At 37.3% G+C, this 17,211-nt stretch overlaps 1 protein-coding gene across 2 annotated transcripts in view; it reads left to right on the top strand.

The window, feature by feature from the left end:
* LOC5567018 (neuronal acetylcholine receptor subunit alpha-7) overlaps positions 1-17,211 on the top strand; it is a 414,734-nt gene that overhangs the window by 304,097 nt on the left and 93,426 nt on the right. For both annotated transcript variants that reach the window (XM_021847824.1, XM_001651358.2), the window contains exon 6: positions 9,703-9,883. In XM_021847824.1, the coding sequence (XP_021703516.1) occupies positions 9,703-9,883 (181 nt within the window). The remainder of the gene's footprint in view (positions 1-9,702; positions 9,884-17,211) is intronic.

The raw sequence follows: 17,211 nt of genomic DNA, 5'->3' as shown, positions 1-17,211 counted from the left end.
AACTATGAATTAAAATGAAGAGCAATATTGAAAGGCATGAATAAAAATTAAAAACCTACATTTTTTGTTTGATTTCATGTTTAATTTTATGAATACAATCAGAGTGTCCGGATATTGGTACCGTCCGGATTTTGATTCACCACGGTATGAGTCTACCAAAACTGCTCGTGAGAACATCAGAGTTGTTTAAGGTGACACGGGAGACCGTGTTACATTCCCTATCTTTGGTCTCACTGACAATTATCATCGAAACTTTGTGGAAGCAAATCTCGAGTTTTAGTGAACAGATGAAGCTGAAAATTTATTGGGTTGTACACTATAGAATAGTGATACATTTTTCATACATTAATGTTTTTCAGTGACTAACACATAGTTTCAACCTATCTGCAGCACTTTCATAAATATCGTAATGATAAATTGCTAATTTATTTGCTTAACTGTCAAACTCCCAACGTCTGACTTTTCATTAAAATTGAACTTTAAAAAACCGTAATTTGGCCAATTATAGACCGATTTTGGATCTTTTGGTCTCGGTTTGTTTGTTATTGTATATATTGATCCTTGGCATTATATCTATGATGTTTAGGATAAAAAGTCATGAATTTAGAGCCGTCGCTCGATATGAGTAAGTAAGATTACGGCAGTGTCGCTCTAAGGCCCTGTCGGAACCTACTCCGGAGCATCCGGATGTGGCCAGAATCTCATATTGGTCCATGGAATTATATCTATGATGTTTAGGATAAAAAATCATGAAATTAGAGCCGTCGCACGGTACTCTTCAAGTTTCAAAAGTTTAAGAAATTCTTGGGGGTTGGAAAGTTTATTTAATTTTAAACTCAACCCACAAACATCGTAAGTAACGAACTAATTCTATGCAAATTATTCAAATTTCATCTGTTTTAGATCGATCAAAATAAACTGATATAACGGCAGCAAAGGCATCAGGTTTTTGAAAAAAAAAACGGAATGAGGTAGGTTCCATTTTTGCTGTAACTAGAAATCTTTTAAAATATTCAAATTTTGAAGGTTTCAAGATTGAGTTGAGTATAATGGGACTTTTTCGTGTAGGCTTTATAACTTCATAATTTCCGACAATGAGCCGTTTTGTCCACTGTGCAAAATATTGTATCGATTGTTGATTTACGAGCTTGCTTTGGAAGCTGCTTAGCACGCTACAAATCCACTTTTTCACCGAATTGTCAGCGTTGAGCCAAAGAAGTCCAAGTGGATATTTTTTCCAAATTTTGAAGACTGTTTTGTTCATACAACACTTAACTATTAAACTAATGGAAGTTTTTATTTATTTGTTTTCCATCATCTTAAGGCGAAGTAGGCCGTCATTGAAATTTGTACGCGTCGTTGATGATTGTTGCTAATTCATCTCACGATTTCTAATCAAAGAAAATCAGTTGGTTTTGCACTGACACACCTGAAAAAGTATCAGCATACTTCAGGCATGTTGGCGCGTACAGTGATACTTTTTCAAGTCGATATAAACTATCAAGGCTGAGTTTTATCACTTTGAAATGCAAGCTGAAAAGTCATCATTGTTGCAAAACGAATGACGGGCTATTTAGCCTTAAGGTTACTTTCAAGCAGTACAATCTTTGAAAAAATTAAACTTGTAATAGAATGAAAACATGCCTGCTTTGATTGTGAATATCTCTGATTGGGGTAGACATAAAAAATATCTTTTGACGGCATTCAAAAGACAAAATAAAATTGTACATTATATCAAAAAATTACAGATGTGTTATTTTTGTAATTTTTATACAATGGCTTGAAAAACAAATGTTTTTTTTATCACAAAAACTTGTTTTTTCATTTATAGCTCTATCTTTTCTCGTCAAAGTAGTCTATGAACGACTTTTAGAACTTAACAAGAACTTAAAATTTTCATGCAAAAATATTGTTAATATATATATTTTAGTTCAAAAGCTATTGAAGTTTTTCTTCTAAAAATCTTTTGTTTTTCAGGGCATTTCATTAGACTTACAAAAATAACACATCTGTAAATTTTTGATATAATACACAATTTATTTTTTTTCTTATGAATGCCGTTAAAAGATATTTTTTATGTTTGCCCCAATCAGAGATATTCACAATCAAAGTAGGCATGTTTATGTGAGAAAAACCACAATGGGGCTCTGCACTATTTTGAATTTGCATGGGATTTTGACTTTTACTGGCCTTGTTGTTTACAAATTTCATGAAAGAGTGAAAGAGAGGGGTACATTTTTGTGCAGAGCCCCATAACTCCCAAACGGAAGAAGATAGCGAGTTTCTTCACTCACTAAATTATGTATTTTTCAAAGCTCTAAAAATGTTTCATAGACTACTTTGATGAGATATTTGAATTGAAAACGCTAGAGCCAGAAAACCAGTTTTGTTCGGACCTCCCTATGTCACCGTAGAAAAAAAGCTATAAATCGGTCAATTTAAGAGATACAAAAAACTTTTAAGAGATACAAACAAGTTTGTAGAAGACCGTTTTCATCTAATGTTTCTTTCTAAAGCTCAAAAAGCATCTTTCCGCGTAAAATTGCTTTGTGGACTACTGCAATGTTACCCCGGATTACGGTACTTGGAAAATAACAATCATCTTGTGTTCATGTAGTTAAATTGGGTTAAAATCTCTATGATAAATAGATATACAACATCCTTCGACATCTGTATCGTACGATTATTTAAGAATACATATCTTCAATTCAGAGTCAGTGTCACTACTACAGTCTAAAAAAGTTATGTTCACTCAGAGCTTTCAAGGCCATACATATTCGAATATGTGTTCAGTCAGTGAAAACCAAATCAAATTCTTGAGTGCCGTGCAGAGTATGAGTGGGATCCAACATATTTTGAGATCGACTCTAGAAAAATCCATGGCTAAAAAAATTCTGCGTCTAAAAACAAAATAATCTATTATTTCCAATGTTTGTTCTTGTTCTACCTAACCAAAAAGGTTACTAAGTTTCATTCACTGCGATGATATTTTTTTGGTGGTGTTGAATTTTTCTGAAAAAAAAAAAAAAACAAATTAACTTCATAAAGCGTTGCACTATAAAGTGTTGGCATCTGTTTAACGCTGCAATTTTGACGTTACATTTTTCATGACACTCCATAAGTGATTTATTAAATATTAATCACACCTGTCAGTCATCTCCGCTTCGATCGAAAAAAAGAAGTGGAAAATTAAATCATTCCAACACCGTGCCGATTCGCCGACCACCTGCCCTCCCGTTTCGAAAACCACCTCACCGCAAATGGCACCCAATTTGCACCGGTTCCAACCCAACTCCGACCGTAGTCGACGACGATGACGACAAACGAAGGCACAAATAATGCAATAATTGCAGCCTTTCCCCCTTCCGGTTCTCCCCGGTGCCAGGGAGCAGGGTTGCCATAATCAAATCTGCAGTTTTTTGAATTTTCTGTAGTATTGTATTTTGGAACAAAATATCTGTATTTTGAATATGTATCTCTTAAAATTGAAATTGTTGAAATTGTCAGCTGAGTTGTACTCGTACCTCAAGGAAATTTTCTAAAAAAAAAATTGTTTGCATGAAAAAGCATTACTTTTCGACCCTTTGATAAGTTTCGACCCATTCATACGATTTTGGCTTACTTTGTATGATAATCCGAAAAATAGCACAGAATTATTGTAGCTCGAAAATTTGTGCAATTACTTTACATTTGTATAATTTTGACAGACTTTTTCATTGTGAGTCTGTATTTTCCAAAAAATCTGTTATCTGAATATGGATCATTCCATACCAGGTGTCTACAGCTCATGTGATTGCACAATATCAATATGAATTGTTCATCAACTTGAAGCATGCAAAAAGCCAAAATTGAATGCCAATCCTACCAACCATCTGCCTATGGGGCAACCCTCCATGATTCGACTTATACTCTTTAACTTGTATCTTCTAAGCTATTAGACCTCAAGTTTATCAGACATTTTACAATCGATAACACTTATCTACCCAAGATGTTCTGAGCCAATCTTTAGAAATGTTTAATTGTTGTATTATATATTCAAGTTATGATATAATTTTGATTTTCGTGAAATATTTTGCTTACTTGGCAACACTGTAATTTAAAACTTAACTTCATACATTCAATAATACTTTGAAATCCCAAGAGCTATTAGATTTTTTTCTAGCTCGATATTATTTTTAACGATTTAACTGCAGAAACATAATCTGGGAACACTGTTTGTGATTTTTCATTATCAATTTTTTGTTTAGTTCTTCATCAGCCCAGAATATCTTGATTTTGTATTGAGGAATAAAATTCTGTCTGAATCCAAGATTGCTTGGAACTTTATAAGCAAAAACCGGATTTTTTAACTTAAAAACACAATTTCTCAACATTAGATCAAATCACATCGGAGTGTTTTCGACTGTAAAATGTTTGATTAATACGACGGAATCCAAACTTTTGAAATCAAAATAAACTCATTCGACGAAAAATTGATATAAAGTTTACTGCTCATACTCGCATAACAGTCCCATATTGTATGGGATTCCCTATATAAATGGGACTGTTATGCGAGTATGGGCAGTTTAGTAATTGAAAATAAGGATATTTGGCTGCACTGTACCTAACAAGCATATTTATTTCTAGATGCATCAAACGCCTTGGGTCGAGGGATGGTACGATAGGCATGATAATTTTACTTTTTCCATTTTTAAAGTTAATGACCATTTGTCAAAAATTTGATTCATATCGGTGATAGTCGATTACATGTTTGTACTTTTTTCTGTATACTTGGTTTAAATTAACCTATACACAGAATCTTGTTCAGAAAATATTCAAGAAAAACCGCAAAATTCAGCTAAATATATACAACTGGCAACCCCATCCGGCCCATCTCCGCTCTGCTCCGTTCGGACCGTTGGCTTCCGGCGAAAACTCCACGGCCGAAAAACGCACCACCAGTTGAACCTGTGTGTGCCCGTCAAACATTGGAGTTATGCCAAAACCCCCCAATTCCGCAAGGAAACTCGCTTGTTGCGCGCCAGATCAACAGATGTGTACAAATGGAGAGGTAGCCTTGGAGCAAAAAAAAAAAAAAAAACTGGACCTGCTCTGAGTATCTTCTCTCCAGCCAGCAAGGCCCGGTGGACAGTGGGATGCTTTTTTTGCGAACCGCGCGGTCCGAGAGCCCTTTCGAAGTTCACCGTTAGCCACATTCGATGCACCGCAACACTCACACTGGGCACCCACAGATGCTTGCTCGAGATCCCTTTGCTTGCTGTTTTTGAGGAAAAGGACATCCCCACTGTGATTCCTGCTTTTCTATTTCCGGTTTGATCCGAGAATCCCTCATTCCATTGTCACAGACATTTCGACGGTAACGGTGTGCCTGGAAGCGTTATTAACTTAAAACAAAAGCACGCACTATTCGAAAAATATTTGAGCATTTTTTTAGTGAATATAAAAGTGGGAAGCATCACAATTTGAAGAATTTGGACTTTTTTGAATAAATATTCATATGCTTAGAAATATCCCACATCCAGCATTCAAAAGATCCAAGTAACACAGGTTGCAAAAGATGTGATATTCAAGCATTTTCTCTGTGAATTTTAATTAATTTCATCGCCAGAATCGAGAGTATCAGTGTTTTGTTCACTTATTGTTAATTCCATGAAGTTTGATTCAGAGCTGAATCACATGTCTTTGTTGAATTGATGCACACAAGCTTCAAATAAAAATTACCATAGGATTGCTTATCGGCATTCAAAATCTGTAGTACTTAAGCATTTCCTTAATCAATAACCACAATCCTCTCAGGATTCTCTTCTGCACCTTCCCAGAATTTTCTTCAGAATTCTCTTCACAAAGCTCTCAGGGTTCTCATCAGTTTCCATTCAAGATTCTTATTAGAATCCTCTCAAGTTACTCATCAGAATCTTTTCAGGATTCTCTTCAGTAATTATTATAAGGATTCGTGTCAGAAAAGTCTAGAGATTCTTATCAAAGCCCTCTCAGGATTCTCAACAGTATCACCTCGGATTTCTCTTCAAAATCCTCTCAGGATTTTTCTTCAGAATTCTCACATAGTTCTCTTGAAAATCCTTTCAGGATATTCTTCGAAATCCTCTCAGGGTTCCCTTCAGAATCCTCTCAGGATTCTCTTCAGATTCCTCTCAAAATTCTCTCCAGAACCCTCTCAGGATTTTCTCCAAACTCCTCTCAGGATTCTATTCAGAATCCTCTCATCATTCTCTCCAGGATCTTGTCAGGATTCTCCCCAGAATCCTCTCAGGGTTCTCTCCATAATCTTTTAGGATTCTCTCCAGATTCCTCTAAGGATTCTCTCCAGAATCATCTCATTATTCTCTCTAGATTTCTCTCAGGCTTATCGGAAGAATCCTTTCACGATCCTCTCCAGAATCCTCTGAGGATTCTCTTCAGAATCCTCTCGGGATTTACTTCAGAATCCTCTCAGGATTCTCCCCAGAATGCTCTCAGTATTCTCTCCAGAATCCTTTCAGGATTCTCTCCAAAATCCTCTCAGGATTATTTCCAGAATCCTCTCAGAATTCTATTCAGAATCTTCTCAAGATTCACTAAAGGATCCTCACCAGAATCCTCTAAGGATTTTTTTGCAGAATTTTCTCAGGATTCTTTCAAGAATCCTCTCAGGATTCCCTCCAGAATCCTCTCAGGATTCTCTCCAGAATCCTCTCAGGATTCTCCACAGAATCCTCTCAGGATTCTCTCCAGAATCCTCTCAGGATTCTCTCCAGAGTCCTCTCAGGATTCTCTCCAGAATCCTCTCAGGATTCTCTCCAGAGTCCTCTCAGGATTCTCTCCAGAATTCTCTCAGAATTCTCTCCAGAATCCTCTCAGGATTCTCTTCAGAATCCTCTCAGGATTCTCTCCAGAATCCTCTCAGGATTCTCTCCAGAATCCTCTCAGGATTCTCTCCAGAATCCTCTCAGGATTCTCTTCAGAATCCTCTCAGGATTCTCTCCAGAAACCTCTCAGGATTCTCTCCAGAAAACTTTTAGGATTCTCTCAAGGTTCCTCTCAGGGTTTTCTCAAGAATCCTCTTTGGATTTTCTCAAGAATCTTCTCAGGATTCTCTCCAGAATCCTCTCAGGATTCTCTTCAGAATCTCCTCAGGATTCTCTCCAGAATCCTCCCAGGATTCTCTCCAGAATTCTCTCAGGATTCTCTCCAGAATCCTCTCAGGATTCTCTTCAGAATCCTCTCAGGATTCTCTCCAGAATCCTCTCAGGATTCTCTTCAGAATCCTCTCAGGATTCTCTCCAGAAACCTTTCAGGATTCTCTCCAGAAAACTTTTAGGATTCTCTCAAGGTTCCTCTCAGGGTTTTCTCAAGAATCCTCTTTGGATTTTCTCAAGAATCTTCTCAGGATTCTTTCCAGAATCGTCTCAGGATTCTTCCCAGAGTCCTCCCAGGATTTTCTCCAGAACTCTCTCAGGATTCTCTCCAGATACCTCTCAGAATTCTCCCCAGAATCCTCTTAGGATTCCACCTAGAATCCTCTCAGGATTCTCCCCAGAACTTTCTCAGGATTCTCTCCAGAACTCTCTCAGGATTCTCCACAGAATCCTCTCAGGATTCCACCCAGAATCCTCTCAGGATTCTCTCCAGAATCCTCTCAGGATTCTCTCCAGAGTCCTCTCAGGATTCTCTCCAGAGTCCTCTCAGGATTCTCTCCAGAGTCCTCTCAGGATTCTCTCCAGAATCTTCTCAGGATTCTCCCCAGAGTCCTCTCAGGATTCTTTCCAGATTCCTCTGAGTATTCTCTCCAGAATCTCCTCAGGATTCTCTACAGAATCCTCTCAGTATTCTCTCCAGAATCCTCACAGGATTCTCTCCAGAATCCACACAGGATTTTCTCCAAAATCTTCGCAGGATTCTCTCCAGAATCTTATCAGGACACTCTCCAGAATCCTCTCGGGATTCTCTCCATAATCCACTCAAGGTTCGCTCCTGAAACCTCTCAGGATTCTTTCCAGAATCCTTTCAAGATTTTCTTCAGAATCGTGTCAGGATTCTTGTCAGAATTTTATGAGGATTTTCATCAGAATTCTTTAAGGTTTCTCATCAGAATCCTTTTAGAATTCTCATCAGAATCCTTTCAGGATTCTCATTAGAAACCTCTCAGGATTCTCTTTTAAATCCTCTCAGACTTCTCTCCAGAATCCTCTCATGATGGTTATATAATTTTTGGCTTGATCAACTGAAAATGATGCCTAGTTAGGGAATACATACATCAAAACATATGAATATCTCTTCTTAATAGCTTAAAACCTTGAAATTGTGACAACCTTAATTTCCCTCGTTAAAATATGTTTAAATTCACATCAATGTCCGAATGCAATGTCTTACGAATGGTAGGTGCCAAATTGGGGGACATTTTTCTCATTAAATGCGGTTTCAGGCACACCGTGCCGAAAGACTTCGTCACGCGCGCCAAACAGAACATCAACCACCTTCCATATGCAGCACCCTCCTCTTGGGCACCGTAAATTTCCGGCTGTCTGGCCGGGCGAATTTCGCGAGCCTTAAGCATCCCACCGTTGACCGGAACGACCGAAAAGGGCGACGGCGAGCGAGTTTCCTTGCGGTTGAACTGAAATCTCAAATCTCGATGACCAGTAACCAGTAACTACTTGCATTAGAGAGAATCAATCCTCAGTACTTGTGCCTTGCCGCCACCACTCTTGTAGTAGAACCAAAAACGCCAAAAAAACACACACTCTCTGTCTATATCTCTCTCACTGTCTTTGTCTTGATCTCTACTAGAATATGCACACAAAAGTCAATCACACGTTTATTCAGTCATACACCGTAGTCGGATTTTTTCTGAGGGATACGTTCGGAAACGTAGGGAATGTCGGATTTTTCCTGAAGCGGGATGGTCTGTTCAAACTCTTCGGTTGATTTTTTTTTTCCAATTTTCCATAATTTTTTAGCTTTCCTTAGCCCTTCAGAAGTTTCCAATATATAATGGGATCTCTTCAGAAACGTGCACATTCAAATTTCTGCATTCTATTTTTTTATCTGTCAAAATAATAATTTCTGAGGTATTACAAATGTTGCACAGATGTTTTTTTTCATTTAGTGTTTGATTTAACGGTTTTATTTCAAAGCAATAATACCTTCAGAAACTTACAACATATTGCCTGTGCATTTTTAACTAGTAACCACTTCTCATTCTATCAATTTGATATCACTTAGATTTTTCCTGGACAATTTCTAGGCATATAAAACATCCATTCATCAGCCTGTTTCATTTAGAAAATTTCCTGATTTTTTTATATCTATAACAGAAACCTATATTTTTCAATAACTCGACTTGATTTTAACCAAACGCATCTGGTAAAATTCACACCACACGCATCTAAACGTCTACATCCCAAAAAATTCGACTACTGAAAACCCTAGAAAAATAACAAACGAAATCCTTCTGTTTTCGTGCCCATGAGAATGATATAATAACCACCAACTAGGACTGTTCCTTTACATACGCCAAATGCAAAAAAAAAAAAACTACAATTAACCAACAAAGAAAATAAGGAAATACTAATCTAACCTTAATCTAGACAGATCTAAACACACCTTCTATTCACTATATTATAGTTATAGCTAACCAAACCCTCAAAAATGAAAGTGGACAGCAGTTGGAAAATTCATCATTACCGTATATTTATATTTTAGTGCTGATGAAGGCTTTGATGGCACATATCCGACAAACGTAGTCGTGCGTAATAATGGTTCTTGTTTATATGTGCCACCAGGAATCTTCAAATCAACATGTAAAATAGATATAACGTGGTTTCCATTTGATGATCAAAGATGTGAAATGAAGTTTGGTAGTTGGACATATGATGGTTTCCAGGTAAATTTGAGAACTTTGAACACAGCAATCCAAAAAAAAAAAGATCATTAAATATAACCAAAGAGACTAAATAAACCCAAACGAGAAAGTTTCTTCTCTTTCCTGGTTTCTTGTTTTTGCTCATTTCATCACAATGTTTTCGGTAGTGTACTCTGTACTTTGTTTCGGTTGGTTTCTTTCCTTTGATAGCTTCTGTTCGATAGCGATTTTTTTTTACTTTTTGGATAAAGAATGATGTTTATGATTTCCACTAACATGTTTGAGACTTCACTAGGAAGTGCTGAAACCGCAGTATTCTGACGATCGTTTAGAGAAGCAAGCTAGCTGCATAACTGCTTTGATTGACCTCTTAGAGGAGAGTGCGCTTTGTGCCATTTCGTTTCCTGTACATATGTGAACCTAGAACCGTTTCTGTTGCTAATTGGCATCATAGTGTGTTTAGAAGCTTAGTGGGCTTTCATGTGGGATAGATTGGTTAGCTCTTAGCCATGTTGGTGAAACAGGAAAATTTTAGACAATCTAATATCGCATTTGATTGCAAATTCTCAAATTTCCATATATATTAATACAGTTAACTCTCCCTTACTCGATATTCCGTATCTCGATATCGAGTTAGAGAACCATAGTAAAAGTTGGTTTTCATGGCTAACTCGATGGTCCCTTGGATCGCAGTTACACTGGATTTGTGTTCTGTAACTCGATACCTCCCTAACTCGATGGTCCCTTCAATATCGAGTAAGGGAGAGATGACTGTATTCGGTTAACGGAAAACTTTTTGGACTCAAATCATTTATTATTTTTATCGAATTGAAAATATACGAAATTTCAAGCAATGTTAACAAATATTAATTGAAAATTAAGCACGTCACAAACCAATGAATATTTACCTGAATTTTTCAAAGTGATTCATAAAGAAAGAGTCTATATGATGGCTTTAATTTCCTTTGAAACATGAGCATTCCTACTAGCTCGAGACGTTTAACATAATGACATTTCGCATGTAGACTTTTTGCAAAAGATACAGAAGCTTTCATTAAAATACTATCTTCTCTTGTGAGAAATTATTGTTAGCTAAACGTAAATCAGGTATTCTGCCCAAATTTTTTTTGGCAAGCTTCCAAAATGTCTCCTCTTAATTAACCTTTATCCAGTCAACATATTTTTTAACATGCTAAAACACAATAAAATGGTCATAACGATGATTTTGTCGAAATTTTCAAAACTTCCCGAAAAACTCTTCTAGTTTATAGTCCAGTAAACTTGGGAATATGGTCCAAGTGGTTCCGGAGTTATTCCGACTTGTTTTGGGCGACATCGTCCATTCAACGGATATTTCAAAACCCAGATGAGCTAGGAGGTTGGTGTCTTCAGCAAAGTTGCTCATCAGACCAAGAGCTATCCGTCAGTAACAAAGCTATTTGGGAATTTCTCAGCTAGGTGGCGCTAGTAACAAATTATCATCAATCTTCTATGTCTCAAGATCCTGATGAGCTAGAAGGTTGATGTCTTCGGCAAAGTTGTTCAACAGTTCATGCGCTATATGGCATTAGAAAAACTAGTTGAAAATTTCTCCGCTAGCTGACGCTAGTAACAAATTTTCTTTAATCTGTTATATCCCAGCATCCTGATGAGCCTGAAGGTTGGTGTCTTTGGGAAATTTGTTCAGCAGACCAAGGGCTACCTGGCAATAGCAAAACTAGTTGAGAATTTCTCCGCTAGGTGGCGTTAGTAATAAATTTTCTTCAATCTTCTATATCTCAAGACCCAAATGAGTTAGATGGTTGATGTCTTCGGTAACTTTGTTCAGCAGACCAAGAGCTTTCTGGAAGTAACACACCTAATAGGTAATTTCTCCGCTAGATGGCGCAAGTGACCAATTTTCTTCAATATCTGTCAGCATTATATCTTATTGGGAATTTATCCGATAGGTGACGTTAACAACAAATTATCTTCATTCAAATGCATCCCGAGATACTGATAAACTAGTATTCGGCAAAGTTATTCAGCAGATCAAGGCTAGGTGTGTCCAGTTTGTCTTCGGCTTGTTCACATCGTTGCAAAAATTTTAATTTCTTATATCTTATGCTCGAGATTTTTCACGCTTGAGTTGAACGCAATTCAACAGCCACAATACATGAGTTGGGTCATCAATTCGTTATATTTGCCATTTTTCTCACTCAAATAAAGTAAGGCTTATTATCTCTATTAACGACATTTTTAGCTATGAGCTAGCTCATCTCTAGACCAACGGCTTTACTTCAATGAAATTTTTATCAGATTTTTCACCGCCAGTGCCTGTTCGATGTTGGCAACATGTCGAAAATCTTCATGGTACCCTAATCGAACCGTGCCAAAATAGAACGGTTCTATCACCGTGATGATGACCACGAATTAAATTAACCTTTTTTGAACATGTTAAGCCTCAAAACGGCACACAGAAATATTGATATAACCAAAATTGTTGACTTTCCCGTAATCTATTTTTTGTACATGTATTTCCGTGTTGCCAAAATCGAAAAACTTCGCCGAACATATAAGCTTTCTCAATATAGAGAAAATTGAAGAAATATTGTTACTAGCGCCTCCAAGCATCAGATGAGATCCCATTCACATTTTTCATCGCCTGCCTTCTAGCTCTTCAAGATCTCAATATATAGCAGATTGGACATTTATTGTTAGCAATACCTAGCGGATGAATTTTCAATCGGATGTTTAACTGCCGAATAGCCCTTGATCTGTTGAACAAATTTACAGAAGACACCTTCCTTCTAGCTTATCAATATCTCAAGATACAGAAAGTTCGAAAAAATGGTTATTAGCCCCTCCTAGGATATGAATTTTCAATAAGATTTTCAACTGTTCAAAAATTCTTAATCTGCTGAACAACTTTGCCGAAAACACCAACCTTCAAGTTTATCAATATCTCGTGATATAGAAGATTGAAAAAAAAAAAGTTACTAGCGTAACCTAGCGAATAATTTCTCAATCATCAGACAGCTCTTGGTCTACTAAACAACTTAGCCAAAGACAAGGTTGGTAGCTCATCAGAATCTTAAGATTTAGAAGCTTGAAGATAATTTGTCACTAGCGATACCTAGCGGAGAAATTTCCAATTAGGTTTGATAGGATAGCTCTTAGTCTGCTGAACAACATTGCCGAAGACACCAACCTCCTAGCTCATCAGGATCTTGAGATATGGAAGATCGAAAAAAATGTGTTACTAGCACATCCTAGCGGATAAATTATCAAATAGTTTTACTTTTGCCAGATAACTCTTAGTCTGTTCAACAACTTTTTTGAAGACATCAACCTTCTAGCTCATCAGGATCTTGAGAGTAAATTTACCGTGAAAAAGGTTAATATTTTTCATCGCAAAATTTTTCCACTTCGCTTTAGAATTTAGCATGAAAGTTTTTTGATAAAGTTGTAGTGTGTTTTTGCTTAAGTCCCCAGAAGTTGACTAGTATTCATTTTGGAATTGGTTAAACTTTTCCCAGAAAGTTTTGTCTTTTCATCCCGAGGATTATGAGGAGGTGTCCACTGAGCATTAATCAGCAAGTTTTCTAATCATGCTTCAGCAAATTTACTCAACTTTCTTTCGATGATTACTCAACCTTCTTCTTGAGTTTGCTTCACTTTGTTTTGAAATTTGTCCACTTGCTATGTGAAGTTTGTTAAATTACCTCCAGGAAGGTTTCTGACAGATTTCCGGGAAGTTTCTTGAAATTTTCCAAAGTAATTTGTTCTACTTCATGTGAAATATATGGTATATGATGATATGATATATGAAAAACAAGGTTTTTTATTATCTTGAAATTTCTGATGAGCTATTTGCTGTACTCCTATAGAGAAACTTGATGAAATTATCATAAAAAGGGTTATAAACTATTCCTTGGAAGTTTTCTGATCTTTTTTTCAGACAAATAGTTGAATTTTCAGAATTATCATCAGGACCCTTTCAGAATTCTCATCAGAACTCTCTCAGACTTCTCATCAGAATCCTCTATTCAGAATCCTCTCTTCAGAATCCTCTCAAGACTCTCTTCAGACTCCTCGTATGATTCTCTTCAAAATCGTTCTCCTTCAGAATCCTCTCAAGATCTTCCTCAGAATACTCTCAGGATTCTCATCAGAATCCTATCATGATTTTCGTCAGAACCATTTCAGGATTCTCTTCAGAATCCATTGAAGATTATACTCAGAATCCTCTCAGGATTCTCTTCAAAATTCTCTCAGAATTTTCCTCTGAACCCTCTCAAGATTCTCATCAGAACCCTCACAGGATTCTATTCAGATTCCTCTCGGGGTCCTCCTCAGAATTATCTCTGGATTCACTTCAGACTCCTCTCAGGATTCTCCACAGAATCCTTTCAAGATTCACCTCAGAATCCTCTCAAGATTCTCATCAGATTCCTCTCAGGATTCTAATCAGACTCTTCTTAAGATTCTCTTCATAATCCTCTCAAGATTCTCTTTAGAATCCTCTCATGATTCTTAGCAGGATCCTATCATGATTTTCGTCACAACCATTTCAGGATTCTCTTCAGAATCCATTCAAGATTCTTCTCAAAATCCTCTCAGGATTCTCTTCAAAATTCTCTCAGAATTTTCCTCAGAACCCTCTCAAGATTCTCATCAGAACCCTCACAGGATTCTATTCAGATTCCTCTCAGGGTCCTCCTCAGAATTATCTCTGGATTCTCTTCAGACTTCTCTCAGGATTCTCCACAGAATCCTTTCAAGATTCACCTCAGAATCCTCTCAAGATTCTCATCAGATTCCTCTCAGGATTCTAATCAGACTCCTCTTATGATTCTCTTCATAATCATCTCATGATTCTTGGCAGAATCCTATCAGAATTTTCGTCAGAATCATTTCAGGATTCTCTTCAGAATCCTTTAAAGATTCTCCTCGAATCCTCTCAGTATTCTTATCAGAATTCTCTCAGGATTCTCATTAGAATCCTATCATGATTTTCGTCAGAACCATCTTAGGATTCTCTTCAGTATCCATTCAAGATTCTTCTCAGAATCCTCTCTGGATTCTCCTTAGAATTCTCTCAATTTTCTCTCTCCAGAATCCTCTCAAGATTTTCCTCAGAATCTTCTCAGGATTCTCTTCACACTCCTATCAGGGTCCTTTTCAGAATCTACTCTGGATTCTCCTCAAAATTCTCTCAGGATTCTCCTCAGTTTCCTCTCAAGATTCTCATCAGACTCCTCTTATGTATCTCTTCAGAATCCTCTCAGGATTCTCATCAGAATCCTCTCGTGATTCTCATCAGAATTCTATTAGGATTTTCGTCAGAATCATCTCAGGATTCTCTTCAGAATCCTTCCAAGATTCTCCTCGAATCCTCTCAAGATTCTTATCAGAATTCTCTCAGGATACTACTCAGAATTCTTTTCAGGTTCTCTCCAGAATCCTCTCAAGATCTTCCTCAGAATACTCTCAGGATTCTCATCAGAATCCTCTCAGGATTCTCTTCAGACTACTCTTAGAGTCCTCTTCAGAATCCTCTCTGGATTCTCATCAGAATCCTCTCTGGATTCTCTACAGAATCCGCTCAGGATTCTCTTAAGAATCCTCTCAGGATTCTCCTTAGAATCCTCTCAGTATTCACTTCAGAATCCTCTCAAGATTCTCATCAAAATCCTCTCAGGATTCTCATCAGACTCCTCGTATGATTCTCTTCATAATCCTCTCAGGATTCTCTTCATAATCCTCTCAGGATTCTCATTAGAATCCTCTCAGGATTTTTGTCAGAATCATCTCAGAATTCTCTTTAGAATCATTTTGAGATTCTCCTCAGAAACCTCTCAGGATTCTCATCAGAATCCTCTCAGGATTCTCATCAGAACCCTCTCAGGATTCTCCTCAGAATTCTCCCAAGATTTTCTCTTCAGAATCTCTCAAGATTTTCCTCTGAATCCTCTCAGGATTCTCATCAGAATCCTCTCAGGATTCTCTTGAGACTCCTCTGAGGATTCTCTTGAGACTCCTCTGAGGATTCTCTTCAGAATAATCTCTGGATTCTCTTCAGAATCCTCTCAGGATTCTATTCATAATCCTCTCAGGATTCTCATCAGATTCTTCTCGTGATTCTCATCAGAATCCTATCAGGATTTTCGTCAGATTCATCTCAGGATTCTCTCCAGAATCCTTCCAAGATTCTCCTCGAATCCTCTCAAGGTTTTTATCAGGATTTTTCTCGGAATTCTCTCAAGATTTTCTTTTCAGAATCCTCTCAAGATTTTCCTCAGAATTCTCTCAGGATTCTCATCAGAATCCTCTCAGGATTCTCTTCAGACTCCTCTTAGGGTTCTCTTCAGAATCCTCTCAAGATTCTCATCAGATTTTTCTCAGGATTCTCATCAGACTCCTCGTATGATTCTCTTCATAATCCTCTCAGGATTCTCTTCATAATCCTCTCAGGATTCTCATTAGAATCCTCTCAGGATTTTTGTCAGAATCATCTCAGAATTCTCTTTAGAATCATTTTGAGATTCTCCTCAGAATTCTCTCAGGATTCTCATCAGAATCCTCTCAGGATTCTCATCAGAACCCTCTCAGGATTCTCGTCAGAATTCTCCCAAGATTCTCTCTTCAGAATCCTCACAAGATTTTCCTTAGAATCCTCTCAGGATTCTCATCAGAATCCTCTCAGGATTCTCTTGAGACTCCTCTCAGGATTCTCTTGAGACTCCTCTGAGGATTCTCTTCAGAATCATCTCTGGATTCTCTTCAGAATCCTCTCAGGATTCTCCTCATAATCCTCTCAGGATTCTCATCAGAATCTTCTCGTGATTCTCATCAGAATCCTATCAGGATTTTCGTCAGAATCATCTCAGGATTCTCTCCAGAATCCTTCCAAGATTCTCCTCGAATCCTCTCAGGATTTTTATCAGAATTCTCTCAGGATTTTTCTCGGAATTCTCTCAAGATATTCTTTTCAGAATCCTCTCAAGATTTTCCTCAGAATCTTCTCAGGATTCTCATCAGAATCCTCTCAGGATTCTCTTTAGACTCCTCTTAGGGTTCTCTTCAGAATCCTCTCAAGATTCTTATCAGATTCCTCTCAGCATTCTCATCAGACTCCTCTAATGATTCTCTCTTCAGAATCCTCTTATAATTCTCCTCAGACTCCTCTCATAATTCTCATCAGAATTCTATCATGATTTTCGTCAGAATCATCTCAGGATTCTCTTCAGAATCCATTCAAGAATCTCCTCAGAATCCTCTCAGGATTCTCTTCCAAATTCTCTCAGTATTCTCTTCAAAATCCTCTTAAGATTCTCGTCAGAATCCTCTCAGTATTTTCATCAGAC

This window comes from Aedes aegypti, chromosome 2 (assembly GCF_002204515.2).
Source record: "Aedes aegypti strain LVP_AGWG chromosome 2, AaegL5.0 Primary Assembly, whole genome shotgun sequence".
Taxonomy (NCBI): Eukaryota; Metazoa; Arthropoda; class Insecta; order Diptera; family Culicidae; genus Aedes; species Aedes aegypti.
The sequence above is the reverse complement of the archived record's forward strand: the minus strand, read 5'-3'. Positions and strand labels throughout refer to the sequence as shown.